Consider the following 23453-nt stretch of genomic DNA (forward strand, 5'->3'; position numbering starts at 1 on the left):
ATTGAATGCTACCCATGTAATGACCTGAGACCCAGTGATGCTGGAATAGATTCAATGCGACTCTGATCAGGATAAAGATCTTACCAAAGAAAAATGAATAAATGTAGTGCAATACAATGAATAATGCAGATATGCACAAGCAGCTTTGGATAACGTTCAAACCAAATCAACTGCTAATCGCTTGGGTTTTTTACACACACAACTCTTTAGTTTTTGGAGAATGGTACAATAAAGAAAACCCCTCGTTTTGGAAAAGCCTTGAAAGAGGTCTTCAGAGAATGGTTAGACTGGTTTGAGCTGCTTAAAAGGCTACAATAACTCAGATTATATTGTACAAAACTGTAATGAGCAGAAGAGCATCTCTGTATGCACAAAGTCTCGACCCTTAAGGCTGATGGGAACAGTACTGAGGCACACAGATGGTATGGTCAGAATTTGGCACCAACTGAATGAATTGATGGACCCAACCTGCCCTGTGTCCACAGTCCAGGCTGATTCAGGTGGTGTAATGGTGTTTTCTTGGATCACTTTGGACTTTTTAATACCAATCAATCTCTGGTTGAACACCACAACCTATTTACGTATTGTTGCTGGCCATGGCTACAATTTGCTCATCTTTTGTCAGCATGAAAATGCACCATGTTACAAAGTAAAATATATCTCAGATATGTCAATGATTTCAGTGTTTTTCCATGCTCTTTTGCACAAGATCCAGTAGAATGCAATTCGAACACCTTTGGTATTTGGTCAATGGGAGATTCACAGCATGAAATTGTACTTCTGCAGAAAATAAAAAAAGTAAAAAAAAAAAAAAATAAAAAAAATAAAAATAAAAAAATCTGCAGAAAATGCAGGATGCAATCATATCTAAATTGACCAGAATATCAAAAGCATGTTTCCATGCCTTGAGAAAAGAGTTGAGACTGTTTTGAGAGCATGTTGAGGTTGTAACCACATAAAATAATTACAAAGTTGATAAACATACCTACATTATATATATATTTTTACAATGTTTTGAAGGTTTATGAATATGCAAAACAGGATATGAAATGGTATAGAAACCTTGCATAGTTGCAAGGCAGAAAGGAATGATCTTGACAGAGGACTACTCAGGGGAAGTTCTAAAATTAGTTGTGACATCTGTGGAGGTGGTCAGTAAGTGAGGATGTTTCCAATAAAGCAGACAAGGAATGCAAAGCCCCTAATTTGGTGAATGATCCAATAGGCTAAATGGCAGTGAATTAGGGCTAGTGGATTTATGCTGCTCTGGCTGGACTAACAGTGCTCCAGAGACACATTTGTTTGGTCCAATGGCCTTTCATAAAGGCCAAAACACACTGGCAGCGACATAAAGGCGCCTCAACTGGGTACTTACGACTACTGTGACGTGCCTGTACGCTGATTCATTTATTGCCTGCAAATCCCTACAGATGGATCAACAAATTAAACAGCAACATGTGCAGTAGTGTCCGCTTGACTGCACACACATACAAACAGTTTAGAATAAGACTAACATCAGTGCATCAAATCAATATTGATATGCACTGTCATTGTTCGGGACAAGAAATCATTGGCTGTGCAACCATCACCAAAATTATGTTACAGATTTAAGTATTGAGATGGATGTGTGTATATTAGATTTTAGTCCATGAAAAAAAAAAGAAAGAAGTGTAATTTTCGACATTAGTGGTGGACCCATGAATCCTATGCAGGAACACAGCCGAGATGAATAGTGTAAACAATCTAGCAGATAAGAGGTTGGAGGAAACCAAAGACCCCATAAAAACGTGTACCTTAATCTATAGGACAGTAATGCTACCAGCTAAACTGTCATGTCTCTTTAATTTCATTATAAACTTTCATAATTATGAGAGCTCATATTTTATGTCCCAATTAAAATATTTTCTTAACAATTACAGTTCATTCCAGCATCTTCAAACTTCCTGGAAATCCAACACAACTAAATCTAATGGTTTTCTGTATCCTATATAGTGCACCACATGCTCGAAAAAGCAACAGCTAAACAGTGTACTAGCTGTCTGTTGTAAATGAAATGCAAACAGTATATTAAACAGGGGATCCTAGAGGTGACATTGCCAAAGGGAGGGATATGCAACAACTGATGCACATCAATCACGATAAAAGCTGTTTCATAAGATGAACTGAAATTTGGTTCAGTTATCTGTCTAATCAAAGTGGGTTATCTATCAACTGCTAGTACTGGTAGAGATGCACAATATTAAAATTGCTGTACAAGTTTAACCAATAAATACTGCATTCATTCTTTGTGTCCACAAACCCTTTTTACTGAGGCAATGAATTCCTTGATTCCTCATTTAAGTGATATCTTTAACCTGTTAGCATTCATATGTTTATTTATTCAGAGAGGATTCAAATTTACCAATTAGTAGACCCAACCCATGAGCCACTACTGCTATTCATATATCATTCTACAATTTGAAAAAATATAAATGTCACCCAAGAGTATAGCATGTGTTGTTGTAGTGCCTTACAGCTCCCAGGTCCTCAATTTGGCCCTGAGCTCAGGTTAGTAACTGGGTGGAGATTCACATTTTCTCTGTATGTGTCTTTGGGGGTTTCCTTTGTCTTTTTTCCGCCCATCTCCCAAAAACAAGCCATTAGGATAACACAAAGTCTATAGGTGTGAATGTGTGATGTGCTGTGATAGACTGATATACCATCCAGGTTGCATGCTCGCTTTGCCCCAGTCCACAGGATAGATTCAAGTCTAGGATTAAGTCTGGGATTGCTAGAAAATACACAAATATATCACAATGGGAACATTTTTTATAAAAAAAATAAATAAATCTAAATTCCTTTTTGTGGTGTTTCAGGATAACCAGTTACAAGGGTAAAGAGTACAAAAGGAAACAGCATGGGGGAGAATAACAGAATAATGAGAATATCATGCAGCTGTCACATGGGTCCCACTGGTCTAATTAACGGTCCTCTGTGCACAGCTTGGTTTGATGTAAGGGAGTTAAGCCGAAGCACAGAAAACAGCCTGAGATAATATTAACACGTGTCTATCCTTCTGTCACAACTCATTTCAAGAGCGCCAGTAGAGGACTATCATTAATCCTATATTTCTACATGAGTTTTCAACCATCAAATCATTAGTGCATCTGGAGAACATGTATTGCAATGCGGCTATGCTTCAGTCTACAAATGAGGTCCCTAATTGTGTGTACATTTGGATTCTTGGAACAAAGAAGCAGCACTCAATTATAAAACCTTTTTTTACCGTACATCCGTCATCAGTAAAGAGATTCAGACAGCTCTAACCTTCACAAGACTTACTCAAATGCAAACAAAACAGCTGCTCATTTTGGAAATACGTTGCATTGCATTACATTGCTTTTCACTTGCTTGTGGCTGCTGATGAATATGTGTGTTGTGTGTGGATGCTCTCGTCTGCGTCGCTGTTTGATGTGTGGGATATTCACAGGATGGACGAGCAGCAGCATCTGCCACAGACACACCGACTCTCTAATCAATACGCTCATGTCTCACACGCCTGACAACATGCGTACACTTGTGCGCGCACACACACACACACACACACACACACACACACACACACTAACACACACATGCCCAAATTAAGCTACTCAGCTTACTCTGACCATTTAAAATAAAGATAATAATACAAAACAAATAGCAGAAGGGTTTGATGAGATAGCAGCAAATGGCTTGAAGCGGAAATTTCTGACAAATGAGTTTACACAATTTCTGGCCGGATTCCTGTCTCACGGGAAATCTTCAGATGGACAAGATTTTCGCCCACTTGTTTTTGGATTACATGGCTACTTCTACTTAAACCAAGGATTTTTTTTTTTTATTACATCCAACAGTATCAGACTCATCCTATCCACAATTTGAGGCAAATTTCCAAGAAGTTCATTCTGAGTTGAGTGAAGTGACAGAGAAAATAATCTTGTTGTGTGAGACAATAATCGTCCAATTTTCTCTCAAGATTTATTAAAAGTCTTTTCCTGTCGCTATACAGAAATGATTCTCAGAATGAGTCTTGGAATGTAAGGTGGCTGTTGACAGCTGATAACCAAATTATGACTGTGAAAAACTGCTCTCAGAATGCCCACCATTTGCCAAGTGATTCTGTATTCATAATATGTGTTGAAGTAATTTTTTATTCCATCTTTCTTTCTTTCTTTCTTTCTTTCTTTCTTTCTTTCTTTCTTTCTTTCTTTCTTTCTTTCTTTCTTTCTTAATCATGTGATACTGGTATACTTTTTAATTACACATCTGTCTGCGTGTGATGGACGTGTCTTGCCTAATCATCTAGTGTGCATGCCTCTACAAAACCAAAAATAAATAAATAAAAAATAAATAAATATATTCTGGCAAAAAATGAAGAAATAAAGACGGTCATTTTAAAAATTACAGCTAATGAATTTTTCCCATGTCTGCATTTTTCCCATGTCTGCATGCTAAAGCAGTTCAGTGCCACTATTCAGTTTCACACCTTCAATTTAAACCTTCCTTCTAACCACTTTCAATGGATATTCACGTGCACAAACACACACATACACACACACTCCCACACACCCCCACACACACACTTCTTCATTGGTATTTCGATCTGTCATCATGAAACAAAATGTGCCAGAATGATTGCATGCAAGCAGTCACACACCTGATTCCAGATCAAGAAGCACATAGCAGTGCCTAAGACAGATTTTAAGTAATGAGATCTCCAACTTTTTGGGTGGATCAAAAGACTGCACCCTCACAGGCAGTTTTGTATCCTCATAAGCTATATCTGAGTACACAGTTAAACAGGCAGTATTGCTTTTTGGGTCTGGCTGACTCTTCACTGTATAGGAGATGCTTCAGTGCCAATACTGGTCTAATATCTTGCTTATTTACTTGTACTTCTTGTATCAAAGTGCACTTATTCTTCCTTAAATAAGCCTAGTGTAGATGGTCTCTAATGAACAATGACAAATGGCAGCAAACCAGATGTACTGTATTACGCAATAAATCGCAAAAAGAGAAAAGCAGACCGCACACTGGTTAAGGTATCATGGAACTACAGCATTTTCTTACTCTTTAATAGAGTGCAAAAATGGAGCTCACATCTTGCACAAACATGTGCAAGATGCTGAAAACTGCACGCATTTGTGTGAGAGCAGTAGAGCATTCAAGCGAGCATGTGAAGGAACTCACTTCTGATAGAACATTACTTTTTTACACAGAGACATACTGTACACACAAACACAAACACTGAGCAAAACCAAGCATTTTTACACCCACTTCCCAGCATTTTTTAATGGCTACTCTCTCTGATCCTGCTCTGCACAAACAAGTCATCCACTCTCTTGCTCTCTATTAAATATACTGTTTAAATGTCATTGTACAATATGTTGGATAAAAAAAGCTCTTTTTAGAGCAGCCCCTAATTATCCTCTCCAGAAAAGAAAAAGCATTGCATCCTTTTACACTGTGATATAATAACATTCCGTGCATGAAAGTACAGGGACGTAAGTGTGTTAAGACATTTAAGTGTGGATGAGAATCTTTTGGGAAACGATTAAATAGAAAAATTGGACATGAAGCATTTTTATATGAATATGCCATTTAAAAATGTATCCGGATTAGTGTATATCTGGCCTTAGTGTAAAGTGAAACAACATTTCCTGCCTCCAATTCCAATATACACTCACACACTTTACTCTTCCATCAAGCACCTGACAGACTCATGGTGGCCAATTGGTTGCCTAGAGGTTTTACAGGGAATTCTGTTTACTGGTGCGCTCCCTGGTTCAATCCTGTGCTCAGGTTATTGTCCGGCCATAATTACCTGCTTTCTCCATGTCTGTTGGGGTTTCTTCCTGGTTCCCCAGTTTCCTCCCACCACCCAATTAGTAAATTGGTGACCCTAGTGTTTCGTAGTCCTGCATAGTACATCATGACCATGATCACGATAGAGACAAAGCAACAAAGGATACAATGATTCAGGATGATTTGAATGTTTCTTCTGGGGGTTTAGCTGAAATGTTTTGTTTTTTAATTTGCTGACATCTGCTTTACATTTCCTTCATTCTCATTGTGATAGACAGAAATGTGGATCCATGAAAAGTAATTATTCATAAATGCATGTAACAATATCCCAACTTTTCTGTTGTCTAAGGTCCTACACAGACACTTTTTTCTCTCTTACACACACAAACACACACACACACACACACACACACACACACACACACACACACACACACACACACACACACACACTAATGACTGTTCCTAAATTATTCATTAGCTAATTGTCTTAAAAAAGGTACAAAACAACATCAATAATTCAGTATTTAATTAGACTACAAACATAATTGTTACAAATGCACAAGCTAGCCACACTAAAGGGAGACAATCTCAATCTCACTCTTGCTCTAAAATATTTGTATTCTGCACTGTTTAAATTAAAGATGCTACATACTGTATATCCACCATTATACCCAACGACACACTACTGCACTCGAGAGATAATTACAGATATTTACAGCCTACTGAATGTTCAGGCCATTAAAGTTTAAAACTCTATAATACACAAATAATTTACGTTGCATTCTGTAGAACGAAAACTGAGGCTGAATGTCAGAGCGAAGCTGCAAGACAAACAGGATTTATTGGAGGAAAGTGTCTCTCTCTCTCATTCACATAGCCAAATATAACACAGTCATCTCTCCTGTACAAAGAGATAAAGTTAATACCAATTCTCAAACACACAGTTCACATTTATTATTAATATTAACACGGCATAAATAATTTATTAGATTTGTGTGTGTGTGTGTGTGTGTGTGTGTGTGTGTGTGTGTGTGTGTGTGTGTGTGTGTGTGTGTGTGTGTGTGTGTGACTGTGTGATGATAGGAAACAAAACACACTATTTCTTTTTGCCAGAGCAATTACACACTAACCAATATACAGTACAAGCTCGGAAATGAGTGCTAATAATTACCACATGAAGAGCTAACAGTTTAATGAGCATTGTTTTGGTAAACTGGGGAGTTTGAATGTCTTCCAAAAGTGTACAGTAGTGGAATAGTAATCATTTATATTCCCACTGTCACATGACCCAGAAGAGGATGGGATCGTGTTTTAAATTCGGTTCTTAATGTCACCTCAGGAATATTTTCTTGCCTCTGTGAGGTTTTGGGATGTACCTTTGGATTTCTATGAAGCTACTTTCAGACACTTTTGTCTCATCAAATTCCTACAGATATACAATAGAGTTTGAAATGAACTACCGTATAAATATGATTTATACGAGTCTTTTCTATAAAAGGAAGGAATATGCCAAAAATACAGGCAAGTAAATAATGCCAATTATAAATAGTAAATAGTAGATAGTAATAAATAAATAGTGGTAAATATTCAATGTGTATTTGAGCTTGTTTAATGTTTTACTATAATATACTGTAGTATATCTTTTTTCTCACAAAAGGTATTAGTGATAGAGGCTAATATCTGCCTTGTTTAAAAAGATGGGAAGTTTGAAAAGGAAAAGACTGAGCTGTACTGATTAGAATTAGATACCCAAAATCTACAAAATATCACTGACTGAAGCGTTTGTCAAGTATGGAAAAGCATTTTAAAGCAAAGGTATACTTAAGGCAAATGGTAATTATAAAGGATTGTGAAAGCGTTAAAAGTAAAACAAAATATATACAGTGAGGAAAATAAGTATTTGAACACCCTGCTATTTTGCAAGTTCTCCCACTTAGAAATCATGGAGGGGTCTGAAATTGTCATCGTAGGTGCATGTCCACTGTGAGAGACATAATCTAAAAAAAGAAAATCCAGAAATCACAATATATGATTTTTAAACTATTTATTTGTATGATACAGCTGCAAATAAGTATTTGAACACCTGTCTATCAGCTAGAATTCTGACCCTCAAAGACCTGTTAGTCTGCCTTTAAAATGTCCACCTCCACTACATTTATTATCCTAAATTAGATGCACCTGTTTGAGGTCGTTAGCTGCATAAAGACACCTGTCCACCCCATACAATCTGTAAGAATCCAACTACTTACATGGCCAAGACCAAAGAGCTGTCCAAAGACACTAGAGACAAAATTGTACACCTCCACATGGCTGGAAAGGGCTTGGTGAAAAAAGGTCCACTGTTAGAGCAATCATTCGAAAATGGAAGAAGCTAAACATGACTGTCAATCTCCCTCGGACTGGGGCTCCATGCAATATCTCACCTCGTGGGGTCTCAATGGTCCTAAGGAAGGTGAGAAATCAGCCCAGAACTACACGGGAGGAGCTGGTCAATGACCTGAAAAGAGCTGGGACCACTGTTTCCAAGGTTACTGTTGGTAATACACTAAGACGTCATGGTTTGAAATCATGCTTTGGGGGTGTTTTTTTGCACATGGGACAGGGCGACTGCACTGTATTAAGGAGAGGATGACCGGGGCGATGTATTGCGAGATTTTGGGGAACAACCTCCTTCCCTCAGTTAGAGCATTGAAGATGGGTCGAGGCTGGGTCTTCCAACATGACAATGACCCGAAGCACACAGCCAGGATAACCAAGGAGTGGCTCTGTAAGAAGCATATCAAGGTTCTGGCGTGGTCTAGCCAGTCTCCAGACCTAAACCCAATAGAGAATCTTTGGAGGGAGCTCAAACTCCGTGTTTCTCAGCGACAGGCCAGAAACCTGACTGATCTAGAGAAGATCTGTGTGGAGGAGTGGGCCAAAATCCCTCCTGCAGTGTGTGCAAACCTGGTGAAAAACTACAGGAAACTTTGGACCTCTGTAATTGCAAACAAAGGCTACTTTACCAAATATTAACATTGACTTTCTCAGGTGTTCAAATACTTATTTGCAGCTGTATCATACAAATAAATAGTTAAAAAATCAGATATTGTGATTTCGGGATTTATTTTTTTAGATTATGTCTCTCACAGTGGACATGCACCTACGATGACAATTTCAGACCCCTCCATGAATTCTAAGTGGGAGAACTTGCAAAATAGCAGGGTGTTCAAATACTTATTTTCCTCACTGTATATATAAATAGAGAAGCAAACATTTCTAAGAACTCATGTCTTAGTCTGACTGGGTTTTAATAAGATTGAAAATAGAGTGTGAAAAAAACATCAAAGAGTCAGAGTCAGGTCATAAAAGTAGATGAGAACAGTTCCCAGTGCAATGAATGGTTTGACCTAATAGTTTGTGAAGTCAGGTAGTACATCAAACCTGATTAAACATTTAATTAAACTGTGTCAGGACAATTTAATAGAGCTGACAATCAAAGAAACATTGCAAAATGCACAGAAAATGCAGAAATAAATGTGCTCAGTATGTTGCAACCTACAGGTTAACAATCAGATTTCTGAATTTGGAACAATTCTACTCTTATAACTGTCAGTATGGAAGGTGAGATTCATCTAGCAACTACATTTGACAGTGAACGAGGCAGGTCTTCTTGAGCTCACATGGTCACCCATGTGGCTCACACATTGCAATTACACTTGACTGTTATTTATTTATTAAATATGACTTTTTATTAATAAATATCAAGTTCATGTCTTACTGTAACGAATAGAAAGAAGCATTATAAAAGCATTTGTATATTAGTATTGGTTTTAAGTTTAATAGTTTCAGATTGGAACTAATATGACAAATCTGCAAATAATAAACAGGCCTTGTCCTGTCCAAAGCGAAGTATTTACCAGTATTTATATCATCAGCAAAAATTGGCAAAACTAGGCGATATAACAAATAGCTCAGAGCTTGTGCAAATTTTACTTTGAGTTCAAAATTCAAGTTAATTTCCAAAAGTAAAGCTGCTTATTACTTCTCAAATGTACGCGTACATTGTCGCATCTCCCAGCGATGTTATGAAGCTGTAGTCAGAGTGCAGGGTCATCTATGATATAGAGCCCCTGCAGCACAGAGGGTTAAGGGTCTTGCTCAAAGTTTAAAAAATGGCAGCTTGGCAATACTGGGGCTTGAGCCCCCAACCATATGATCAGTAACCCTAAAACAGGTTTGTCCACTTGTCATTTAAGTATAATATATGACCAAAAGAATAGGTTCCCTGGTGGTCTAGTGGTTAGGATGCAGCGATCTCACCGCTGCGGCCTGGGTTTGATCCTCGGTCAGGGGATTAGCTATTAGGATTGCACAAGCCTTAGGGCCGGTCCCAAGCCCAGATACATTGGGAGGGTTGCTTTAGGAAGGGCATCCAGCGTAAAACATGAGCCAAATCAAACATGCGGATGATCCGCTGTGGAGGCCCCTAACATGAGAAGCCGAAAGAAAGTATATGACCAAAAGATTATAAAAATCCGGCATTCATACCTATATTTTGCCACAAAGTTGCACAAAATGCAACACCTATTTACAAAAATTTCAGGACAATGCTTTTATTGCATAAAGTAAAGTCTATGAAAACATGGTGTGCCAAGACTGGAGTAGAAAACTTGAGTGTCCTGAACTGAATCCTGACCTCAATGCCACTAAACACCTTTGGGATGATCTGAAATACTAACTGCACCACAGACCTCTTTACCTAACATCAGGGCCTGATCTCACTGATGCTCTTGTGGCTGAATGGCCCCCACAGCCACACTCTAAAACCAATTAGAAAGCCTTTCCAGAAGAGTGTTGGATCTCATAACAGCAGAAGGGTTTAAAATCTGGAAAAGGATGCTTAAGAAGCACATACTGTATTGGCTTTACCCAGAGAGTGTGTATGACTGAATAAATGCAATAGACAATATTAGATATACAAATTAGAAACTATATTTATTAATATTATTCAGTCATAGTTTTAAAACAATGATATTTTGAAATACTGGAACATACATGATACTTTGCAGAAACCTTAAAAAATACTGTTATATGGAGTTTTGTTATATGGAAGTGTTGTAACATAAAAGTAGTATTTGTAAAAATCAAATGCAATAAAAATTGCCATATAAAATGAAAATCTAGCTCTATCAGATTTTTTCCATCTCTATGTAAAACCCTTTTGAATTCCATATTTATTTAAACACACACAAAACTAACCAAATATGTTAATTTGCTTATTTAAAAGACAATCCTCTGTAGACCCTGTTAGTAAAAGAGTTTGCACTTCTTTTCGCAAGTGTTAGCAGCTCTGTGCGTGTTGTTTCATTTTCAAAGCTTTAGTGAATCAGTGCCAATATACAATGTTATATTTAGTTTTGCTAACAACATGCTAATAAATGTGTCGATTCATTTTACTTACAGTATTTATTTAAAAATAGATTTTAATAATCACCAATGAAACCAACCAATTCCAACTACAACTGAAGACAAATGATAATACTCAGACTATTATACTTTTGCAACATCATGTTTTATGGTATTCATTTTAGTCTAATCATTTCTCCCAGCTCTATTCTTAGCCAGTTCATAAATACTCAGCTCCACATGGCATAACTACAGGTTAAAAGCCAGAATACGCCTCATTTGACACATCTGTTTGTACTCCAGGCGAAGCAATGTTTTCAGCTCAGCAGGCTCTGGGAACTAGATGCTATACTCTGCAATTATGTTCCCATTTTTGACATAATCTTAAACAAGTTGATTCATTCAGGTGCCATGGACTGGCTCGTTAAGTGGCAGATCAGCACGGTTGCCAGCAAGGCCTCAGGCACTGTAAACAGCCAACACAACAAATGCATCTGCTACCGCGGTAGAGCCAGAGTCAGGCACCCTTGGCTGCCTGAAGATAATGATGTTAAACCTCCCTGGCTGGAATTGAGAGCTGGGAGGAACAAATGACCAGCAGTGAGAGATGATGTCAGATGCAATGTGCCTGGTTTGTGCCCCAACCCTACTCTCTCTCTCTCTCTCTCTCTCTCTCTCTCTCTCTCTCTCTCTCTCTCTCTCTCTCTCTCTTCTCTCTCTCTCTCTCTCTCTTTCTCTCTCTCTCTCTCTCTCTCTCTCTCTCTCTCTCTCTCTCACACACACACACTCTAATTCCCCACAATGATTCTGATCAATTCTGATGAACCCATTATCGTCCAAACCCAGCATTAAACTTCCTTCCTTATTGTGCACTCAAGAGCCTTAATTAAGTTTGCTCAAAGATCTTCCAAATGTCAAATAAACCTTTGCAATTTGTAACTATTCTCCTTGCTGAGGTGACAATACTGTGTGTCACACACAGAATGCATACAATATATGAAATTCTGCCAATAAGATCGAAACATGCTTTTTTTTTTATTTACAATTGACACCCGGTTGAAATGAGATCACAAGATTCCAAAATATTAAAATGGTTTCCTTTTTCCCTTTTTTTTCATACTCAGGGGTCAGAAACTGCCCAGTCTCCAATTACTACCCAGTTTGCCCAGTGTAAACAATGTATAGGTAAACACAGTAAAGCAAGGAACCAATAATGAAACAATGATGAAGCTATGACAAAGAACACCTGGCCCTGTTGCCATGAGAACAGAAAGCTTAAAAGGTAACATTTCCACAATAAATGCTATTCATATGTAATTACTCATTTATTTTACTTTTAAATTGTAGAAAAACCCACATGGAGATAAAACTGCATTAAGCGACAGCAAATATCCATCCAAAACTGTTAACAGTCACCATACACAATTTCTTAATTAAACCAGGAGAGTTGTACCATGGGAAATTTGGAAGCACTTGATGCTGAAGGGGATGTTGGATTTATAGGCTGATGTGATTGATTACAATTAAATCTTGATACAATAAAGCTAAACTTATTAAGTCATTGATTGATGGAACAAAACCCACAGATACATCATAGTTCCAGAGAAAGAAAAACCCCAAGCAGATAATAATTCCCTCCTCAGGAAGTTAAATGAACAATTGCATTTAGGAAGTTTTTTGATTTGTTTATGATTATGATTATGATACATTATGATTTGTAGCTACACTATATATAAAAACATATTGGGACACCTGACTTTTAAAGTAATATAAGGGTTCTTCCCTAAACTGTTACCCCAAAAATCGAGGCACACAACTGTATAGGATGTCCTTAGATACAGTAGCATTTAAATTTCCCTTCACTTCGACTAGGAGACACAAAACCTGTTCCAGCATGTTGAATGCCCCTGTGCACAAAACAAGCTATGGCTAGCAAAGGTTACAGTATAAGATCTTGAGTGGCCTGCTATAGAGCTCTGACCTCAACTCTACTGAACACCTTTGGGATGAATTGGAAAGCTGACTGCACACCAGGCCTCCTCACCTCACCTACATCAGTATCTGACTTTACTAACATCCTTGTGGATGAATAAGCACAAATCTCCACAAGCACACTCCACAAATTTGTGGGAAATCTTCTCAAAAGAGTGGAGACTATCAAATGTGGACTAAATGTGGAAGGTGGTGTTCAGGAACAGATACAAGTTTTGTAGTCAGGTATCCACAAACTTTTGTCCCTATTTTTATAATATAATTAGAAGCATTTAACAGTAACACTGCAGGGCTAAATACTCTAATAGAGCATTAGCCAAGATGTATAATTACCACAGCAATTTGCCCACTACTGCAATTTTTAATTCAATAATGAATAAGGCTGTGATTAACACAACCACAAAAACAACAACAACAACAACAACAACAACAACAACAACAACAACAACAACAACAACAACTCATGCGGAAAGTTTGAAAGATTTGCTAAGATTTTCACAATAAATGCTATTTATATGTCAATACTCATTTATTTTATATATACGGCTTTTTAAATTGTAGAAAATAAAAACACATAGAAAAAAGATTGAGGATAAAACTACAGTTTTCCCACTACTGCAATTTTTTATTAAATAATGACAACATAGCTTGTTGAGAAACTGGAATGTACAAACTCTTAAAATGCTTTTAATTCACCAAGCAGCGATTCCAAAGGAGAAATCTGCCAATAAATGAAACGCCTAAATAGAGAGGATCAAAATATCCAGAAGCACAGTGTAAAATCCATGTAACACTAATTTAATGCACACACTCACACAGCAGTGACCTATAAAAAAGTTCTTCCATGGGTAAAATTAAAAAACACACACTTGAATCCAACCCAAATGTCTTTGTTAGCTGCATGTGGGCGCTTACATGGAATCCTATTCTGTTGGATGAAACACAAACAACAGTGTCAAAATGACATATGCTTAGGGAAAAACATTATAAAATAATCACGAGCTGTCCAGCTGGCTTTATACAAAATAGAGTATTGAAAACAGAAATAACCCTTGTTGTTAATCTGCTGCAAGGTTTTGCCCTTAGCTAAAGATCTCTGATGGCCTGCTGAAATGGAATACTCCATAATAACTACTTTACTGTATTCAAGTTTCTGTTTTTACCTATGATTATTGCAAAATGACCAGATACACTGTGTTTTATTAGTCTTATACCGCAGCTATTTTACCCTAAATTAATATTTTTTGTTTAGCGTTTAATGCTGTGGAACATCTTCGAAACAAGTTATCACTTACTTTCGTAACAATTACCTTTAAAATCTTGACAGAAATAAAACCAATATACACAAATAAAATTGTAACTTGGCATGAGAAAAACTGGAAAGTGCAAACGAACAAAAGGTCTGGATGAATATTTAACGACCCATGATTATGAGCAAGCCATAGGTAGGGGTGTGACTCAGACTGATAGAAGAGTTGCAGGAATGGGAGAAGAGCTGTTTACATACAATACATGGGCAGCATTTATTTGCTGCTCTGAATACAGACTGACTCAGGAATCCAAAACAAATGATTTGAGACAGTGAACCCTATCAAAGAGAGGGCAATGCCATAGAGTAGAGGACACACACACACACACACACACACACACACACACACACACACACACATACACACACACACACACACACCAAAGGATTCCTGGAACATCGCACAAATTGAAACGAGACCCTTTCATACCCTATATAAAAAGCAAGCAGCACTGAATCAGAGCATCACTCTCATCAGCCATATCAAAGGAATCAAACCACAAAGACTGACAAAGAGGGTCTCTCTCTTTTTCTCTCTCTCAATAAAATTGCTAAATAATGAGATTATTGTCAATAGAATGCTTTTAGTCAAAATAAGGTGGAAAAAGTATTAAGAAAATATACGTCCATGTTTATATATATATTTTTATATATATATATATATATATATATATATATATATATATATATATATATATATATATATATATATATATATATATATATATATACATACACTGTGTATCACAATAGACACTGCATTACAATTTGTCCTTTGTCAGACTCATATCCCACATTGCCCCTTTTTCCTGCTTCTAACACATCAACTTTAAGGACAAAGTGTTTATTTGCTGCCTAATAATATCCCACTCACTAACAGGTGCCATTATAAAGAGATAATTAGGGTTATCTTCCCTTGGGCTCACCACCTGCAGGAGGGACCGTAAGGGACGGTGCTGTGAGGATTGGGCAGCAGTCGAAGGTGGGGGCCTGCTTAGACTGCTGCCCCCGCAACCCGAATTACGGATAAACGGGAGGAAATGAATGAATGAATGAATAAGGGTTATACATATCGGCGTAATATAATAACCATTATAACATTGTAACATTATAACATTATGAGTGAATACACTGATTATCTCTTCATCATAGCACCTGTAAGTAGGTGGGATATATTAGACTGCAAGTGAATATTTTGCCCTGTGTTGATGTGTTAGAAGCAGGAAAAATGGTCAAGCGTATATATATATATATATATATATATATATATATATATATATATATATATATATATATATATATATATATATATTCTCATTTCCCTCTTTTTTCATCAATCTGAAAAACATAACTCAACATAACGACAAGTTACACTCACTCCGCAAGAGTTGAAACCCTCAGCACCTCTGTACACACTTGCTGAGGACACTTTGTTCACAAAAAAGCCCAAGAGCATGCTTCTTTTTCCACATATCTCGATGCTGTAGGAAGAGCGTGGGAACAAAATGGCATGCACATAGTCTCCTCACTTGTACCCAACAAAGTTTTTTGGCTATATAGCAAACTAAACACACCAACCTAAACAGCATATATTTTGTCATAATGCAGAACAAAACAGGTACAGGAAATAGATGGCACCCGTATATACCAAAAATATTTACCACCCAGTTACATATTTATGCTTAACATTAAATAGTTGACTAATAAATCAATCAGAAATTACATTTTCATTACCTTTAGCTAGAATTTTACATGATGTCCAGCCAATTTATGGCAATCTATACTAGATATTTGTATCAACAGTAGTCTATACCAGCATTAGCAATCTAAATAACTAGGTTAAATATAGCCAGTTAAGGTTAGCAGTTATTATCAGCATGCTTTTAATTTCAATAACTTTTCTTTTACATTTATATTTATGCCTTTTGGCAGATGCTTTTATCCAGTGCGGCACGAATACTTTAAAGTTTCTATCAATAAATGCATCCTGACATTGATAGATTAGGTCACGGATAACAATATCATCAGTATGTACAAATAAGTCTGCTGGGAAATAAATGTAGATAAAATTAGCTAGAGTTCATTTAATCCAGAGAGGCACAGGAGACATCTCATTTCATATGAGTTTTTGCTTACTCTAGCATCCTGAAGCATTTTTCTGAGGAAGCGCCAGATGGGCACATCCTCAAGTTTCAAAGTACAGTCTGGTGGCTTAGACATCTTCAAATGCATAGCTAGAGAACTATAAAGATAAAACTTATTGTATAGAATGAAAAGGTCAGTGAAGCAGATACATTCTCATAAATTCTACAAGGGTTAACTTCACTAGATTGCAAACTGAAATGTCAATAAAAATATTTGGGAGCTCATTCAAAAGGTACAGCAGAAGTACAGTCTCCAACCACTGGCTTAGGACCCAGAATCAGGCCATGGAAGAGTTTCTACCAGGTCGCAATAAAGTTAAGGGGAAAATGTCTCTAGGTATGACAGTGTATTAATTATTGTGCATTTTGCTTTTTATTAACCACTTTCAAAATGTACATACAGAAATCAAAATTTGTTCCTTCCTGGCAACAGATTTGAAACACACACACACACACACACACACACACACACACACACACACCAGCCAGCCTGTGTGAGACTATTTCCAAAAATGAAAATGGTCTATGAGGAAAGTATATTTATGTGAAGATAAATATAAAATATATTTATAATTTTATTAAAAGATAGTTACAAATCTATGTATAAGCATTCAATTTCAGTAGCACGGATATGAAGAAAATAGTATAACTATTCACTTCAGCAAATTAATGAAAAAATAAATATATACATATAAACATATGTGTAAAGTTATGGTTATGCTTTATGTATGGTAACTTTAATATAGATTCTGTCACTATAAAATACAGTACATTATGCTACACTATTACACACTATATAATATACAATACTACACAATGGACCACTTTGGCAAATCAGCTACCAAGCTGCTTTCCCAAAAAGTGTTCCAAAAAAACCCCACTAGGAACATGTTTCTCTAATCTGAGGACATTATTTTATTTAATGTGTATTTGTAATTACAGAGCTCAGTCAATAAAGCAGACCTGAAGATAATTGTATCAAAATAATAAGCCACTACAACCCAACAGAACTGGATGATCATCCCCAGCACTGCTATAATATACAGATATGTTCCTTTAAAGGGAAGGAGAAGTTGAAGAAATGATGCAGCTTTTACCACGTCATCCTCTGCACAAATGAGAAGCCAAAAATAGCTAGCAAGAAAGTTAAAAGCCTGCGAAATATATAAACAGCTCTGGCGTTTAGAAGAAAACCAGGAGACAGAGAGAGAGAGAGAGAGAGAGAGAGAGAGAGAGAGAGAGAGAGAGAGAGAGAGAGAGAGAGATAGAGAGAGAGAGAGAGAGCGAGGGAGAGAGAAAGCATGGCAGCAGGTAGTGAGCCCAAGAGAACCCAGACTGCAGCAGCTGTTGATTGTCATCATAAGAGAAACAGACAACAGGTACAAAATGTGAGGACGTCACTTGCAGAGGCAGCTTGAACTAAGGGTCACTGCTGGTACAAGAGGAAAAAACAAAAGATAGAGATAACGGAGGAATGATGGCAAGAGATGAGAGCAAAGAAGGCAACGAAGCAAAGTGTCACAAAGCACCAGTGGTGGATCGTCAGGGCTATTTTCAATAATCTATATAAACACTATCAGATAATTTAATATAGAATGTGTATTTAATTATTCCCGATAGCCCATTCATTTCATTTCATAGCGTTTTTCTTGGGTCTACATCTAGGAGCGTAGCAGAGTGGCTGAAATCTGTTTCTATCCAATCAGATTTCAGCCGTCACATCACGTGTTGCAGTAAGGCCAGCTGTGTGAACTCTATGTTCTCTAAAGCTGTTGCTTTACCCAATCAGACTGTGACTCGGTCACTCGAAGGCCATCTAGCAGGCTGAACATGTCTGGACATGAATGGATGGTCAAAGTGTGTACTAGTCGCAGTTATCACAATGCATATGCTGCAAAAGGCACAAGCTCATATATATTCCTGTGGATTTAATAGCTGTGTTTTTTATTCCACAATGGCAGACAGAAGAACGTAAATTGATTTGGTCGCAGAAACACTTACGAGGACATTTACAAGATGGAATTTTCAGGAAAAGCTGGACATCATGAGGAAAAGTCGACCAAAACAGTTCAAAAAGTTGTTAAGAATTTTCATGAATCATTTATACTTTTGCTTTTTTTCCTGTAGCATGTGCACAAAAATAATTTGCCTTTATTTCAAATAGCCAGGAAAACCATAATGCATTTCTATTTGATGAGGTTATTATTGATGCTTTTGCTAGAGAATATGTATGTCGACAGTGCAGCTGGGGATGCAGTGAAAGGAGAATTGTGTTCATTGTGTGTCTTGCTTTACTATCGGCATGAGAATGCTGAGGATGGAGCCGCCAGGAAGGAGGAAAAGGGAAAGGTCAAAGAGGAGGTTTATGGATGTGGTGAGGGAAGACATGCAGGTAGTTGGTTTGAAAGAGGCAGTTGAAGAGGACAAAATAGTATGGAGACGGATGATCCGCTGTGGCGACCCTTAATGGAAGCAGCCAAAAGAAGAAGAAGAAGAAGAGTGTTTGTTTCTTTACTAATGCTATTAATTCTCACTGCGTGAGATACTTGTCTGTGAAGCAGCACTTTTGTAATAGCTAACAATTTGTAATAGCAAACCATATTTAATTTCATTTTAAAGTGAAAGACAAGTTATTATAGTTATGCTTTATGTTATAGCAGCTGTAAAAAAAAAGTCATTCCTTTACTAGCCTTTATACTTTATTTTTATTTCTCTCATGAAGCTAATAGGATTAAAAAAAAAGATGACGTTCCTGTGGTGAAAATCCTACTGACCGTATACATTATATCAATCAAAACTCTTCCTGGACTACTAAACATTTGTAAAACGTTGTTTATTATTAGTCGTAGATTATATGGTGTATACCATTCCCTGCAAAAGAGCTGTTAGTATAAATAATAATATAAATGTATATTTTAAATTTAAAACCAGCGCTAGCCAAGCTGTTTTTATAGCAATTTAGCAAATGCCCCTTAAAACAATCAGATTACAGAATTCTACAGTGCTGTGGTATAAATAGAAAAGCAAGCAAGGGAATACATAACAAAGTGATAAACAGCTAGACGTTTCAAAGGCAAATACAAGAACCAGACCTTGAATTATTGAGGCAGTTAGCAAAGGTGAAGGCAGTCCCATCGAGACATGTAGCACAGTTGTAATCGGTGTGAAATGAAGTGCACAGAATGCTGTTACAACCACCTGAGAGGTAAAACGCATTATTTGCAGGTCTTATACAAGCAAAGGCATGAAATCTCAGGTGTGAAACATGATGATTGTTAATCAGGGATTTAACCTGAAAATGTGTACAGTATTTTGTGTGTGAAATGCTTTAGAGGCAATTGATATTGCAAAAGCAGCCCACTGGTGAAGTGTGGAGGTTTGTCGCTTCACAGCTCCAGGGTTCCTGGTTTAGAGTGACTGTCTATTCAGAGTTTCAAATCTTTCCTCACAAGATTTTCTTTTGTTTGTCTGGTTTCCACCCACCTACAGAGAATAATGAGTGAATTAGCTATGCTCAATTTCCACGTTGTGTCTTTTCATCTGATAGACTTGTGTTTACCCTGGGTCGATTAATGCCATAGACTACTAATCTGCCACAGCAACTAGTATACACTGTAGTTTATCTGGTTACAGTTCTTCTGTAGATAAATGAATGACCACATCAATCATAATGACAATATTTTAGGATTTATGCAACATTCACTATGAAATAAAAGCAGGTTGAGAAGAGCCTGGAGAGGTGGAGGTATGTGCTGGAGAGAAGGGAAATGAAAGTCAGTAGGAGTAAGACAGAGTACATGTGTGTGAATGAGAGGGAGGGCAGTGGAGTGGTGCGGTTGCAGGGAGAAGAGGTGGAGAAGGTGGAGGAGTTCAGGTACCTGGGGTCAACAGTGCAAAGTAATGGAGAGTGTGTTAGAGAAGTGAGGAAAAGAGTGCAGGCAGGGTGGAGTGGGTGGAGAAGAGTGACAGGAGTGATTTGTGATAGTAGGAAATCTGCGAGAGTGAAAGGGAAAGTTTATGGGACTGTGGTAAAACCTGAGATGTTGTATGGTTTAGAGACAGTGGCATTGAGTAAAAGACAGGAGGTGGAGCTGGAGGTAGCAGAGCTGAAGATGTTGAGGTTTTCGTTGGGAGTGATGAGGATGGACAGGATTAGAAATAAGTTTATTAGAGGGACAGCGCTTGTAGGACGTTTTGAAGACAAGGTGAGAGAGGCGAGATTGAGATGGTTTGGACGTGTGGAGAGGTGGGACATGGGGTATATCAGTAGGAGAATGCTGAGGATGAAGCCGCCAGGAAGGAGGAAACAGTATTTACTCAGAATGAATAAAGAAACCTTGTAAATGCATCATGTTCCAGCACCAACTTCATTTGTCCCATGAAATTTATATAATTTCAGATTTGGACTGTAGTTAATGTCAACCGTCTGCTACATTGACTCAGGACTACAGTTTGCTACTGATCACCATCACTGCACACCTCAACATCATTTATCTGTAATAAATGGACATTCAGTGCAACCCAGATTAGGATGGGTTCCCTATTGAGTCTGGTTCCTCTTAAGGTTTCTTCCTTAAATAAATTGAATTGAATGTAATGATTGTTTACTTGCATTAAATTACAAACCCCTCCCTTTTGTTCAAAGAGATCAGATACATTGCCTGATTCTCAACCATTTAAAACTGTTCACTCAAATTAATGTTCTCAAAATTGGTTGCTTCCCTCGTGCCAAAGAAAACTTGAAATACCTTAGATTAGTGTCGTACAGTCACATGATCCTTACCTGCCTTTTATCATATCAGGAGCTGATAAATGATAGTGTATACTCAGCTCAAACTTTCAACTCTCGACCCTGCTTTGACTTCTTTTAAAGACCCACCAATGCATGCCAACTCCCAGTTCTATGCCAAACAGTTATAATGAATGCATACACACACGTACACACTTTCTGTGCCAACATTCCAGGTCAGTAGGCTGACATCAGGGGAGCCCCTAGCACATCTGTACTGGGCACAGATATCCACAGGCTCAAAGACAGAAAACAATTCATCTTTCGATTTTGCAAAGGCAATGCCATCTGTCTCTCTGTCTCTATCTCTCTGTCTCTCTCTCTCTCTCTCTCTCTCACACACACACACACACACACACACACACACACACACACACACACACACACACACACACACACATACACACACACACACACACACAAATGTGCTCCCAGCAATAACTGGATTGTGAGAAAAGCCTGCATTGCACTGTCCTTATAAAGCATTCAAGAAAAAGCAAAAAAATTATGCATAAATTATGTTCCTCTCTTCCGAAAATGGGTATGCAACCGAACATAATCACACAATTATTTTCCTCTGTTTAGTGTTTGATTTAGTGCCGTTGCTCATTTACATATTGTCGCACATTTAGAATCTCTGCAGCATGGGCTTTTCCCAGCCAGCAAGGGTGTGTACTGTACCTCAAGGGCTTTCGCTCGCTTCTTTAAAAAGTCCTCTATATTCCGTGCTGCATTATCCACCAGCCTTCCTGCATAGTTTGTTTCCACAGTGTAGTATTTCTGATTTTTCATAAAGATCTGCAATGACAATAGAAACACAAGGACACATTTTAATCGCAAAATTACACACTTTCAATACACTTGAATGGTGCCCTGTGAAAGCCCACTGACATTCAAACGTTTCATGATGTTCCCTCAGACTGGGAGATTTTATCTTCCATCTTTGCAAGTGGGATGGATTATGTGGTAGCACTAAGATCACTTGAGAAGGAGCAGGACCCAAGCATTCTTCAAATGTTCTTAATGCTACAATGCACTAGGGGAAGTGCAGGAATTTTTGACAACTGCAAGAGTGACCTACATACAACACATTGTGTGTATCAGGATCTATAGAGAAAACGAACTTTTTGAAAAGGCTCAATCTAATTTGTTATGCCAAGTGAATGTTTGAACAGCATGCATGTGTGTTTATGTGTAGAAGCAGTTGTAATAGTAGTAATAGTAGCAGGTAAAAAACAATTCCTAACCTCCACTAGGCTTTTTCCTGCGCTAGCCGTGTCAGCAAGGGTCACCAGCTCCTGCTGCATCTGATCCACCCACTCTTTTATGCTGCAAAAAAGAGACATAATCTCAATGTACAAAATGCACAAAACACACCATACATAACCAGAGAGGGAACACACAGGCATCACTCGAATAAGAACAGGGCCATATGATTTCCCAACTGAATCAGCTGTCATGATGTTGTGCTGGGATCCAAACATGTGTTTGCGTAATTATTAAAATGAATGAAACATTTAAAAATACACCAATTTGATTTAGCAAAAATATCCCAAAGGAGGTTCACAGTAAATACTCAGAACAAAATAACAACTCTAAAAACAAAAGGGCACATCTGCATAATGCAACCTCTGGTGATGTCTACGGTGGCTCATGAAAGTATTCAACTCCCCCTTTTCTGTTTTCTTGCATTACAAACTGGAATTAAAATGGATTTCTTTAGAGGTTTGTACCATCTGATTTACACAAAAATGCACCAGCTCTCTAAAGAAGTCAATACTTTGTAGAGTCTCCTTTAGCTGCAATTACAGCTGCCAGTCCCTTGGGGTGTGTCTATCAGCTTAGCAGATCTAGTCATTTAGATTTTTTTGCCCATTCTTCACAAAACTTCTCCAGCTTCTTCAATTTGAATGGGTCAAACTGGTGTACAGCCTGGGCTTTCAAAACTTTTAAATTGGGAAGTGGTAGCTCAGTGGTTGAGGCATTGAATTTAGATTGGAAA

The 23453-nt window shown here is 37.6% G+C and overlaps 1 protein-coding gene across 3 annotated transcripts in view; it reads right to left on the reverse strand.

Moving 5' to 3' along the window:
* Positions 1–23453, reverse strand: part of LOC310731835 (voltage-dependent calcium channel subunit alpha-2/delta-1) — a 113692-nt gene that overhangs the window by 81339 nt on the left and 8900 nt on the right. For all 3 annotated transcript variants that reach the window (XM_083551741.1, XM_083551740.1, XM_083551742.1), the window contains exons 2-3: positions 22699–22780; positions 22133–22249 (exon numbers count right to left, since the gene is read on the reverse strand). In XM_083551741.1, the coding sequence (XP_083407867.1) occupies positions 22133–22249; positions 22699–22780 (199 nt within the window). The remainder of the gene's footprint in view (positions 1–22132; positions 22250–22698; positions 22781–23453) is intronic.

This window comes from Silurus aristotelis, assembly GCF_946808225.1.
Source record: "Silurus aristotelis genome assembly, chromosome: 10".
Lineage (NCBI taxonomy): Eukaryota > Metazoa > Chordata > Actinopteri > Siluriformes > Siluridae > Silurus > Silurus aristotelis.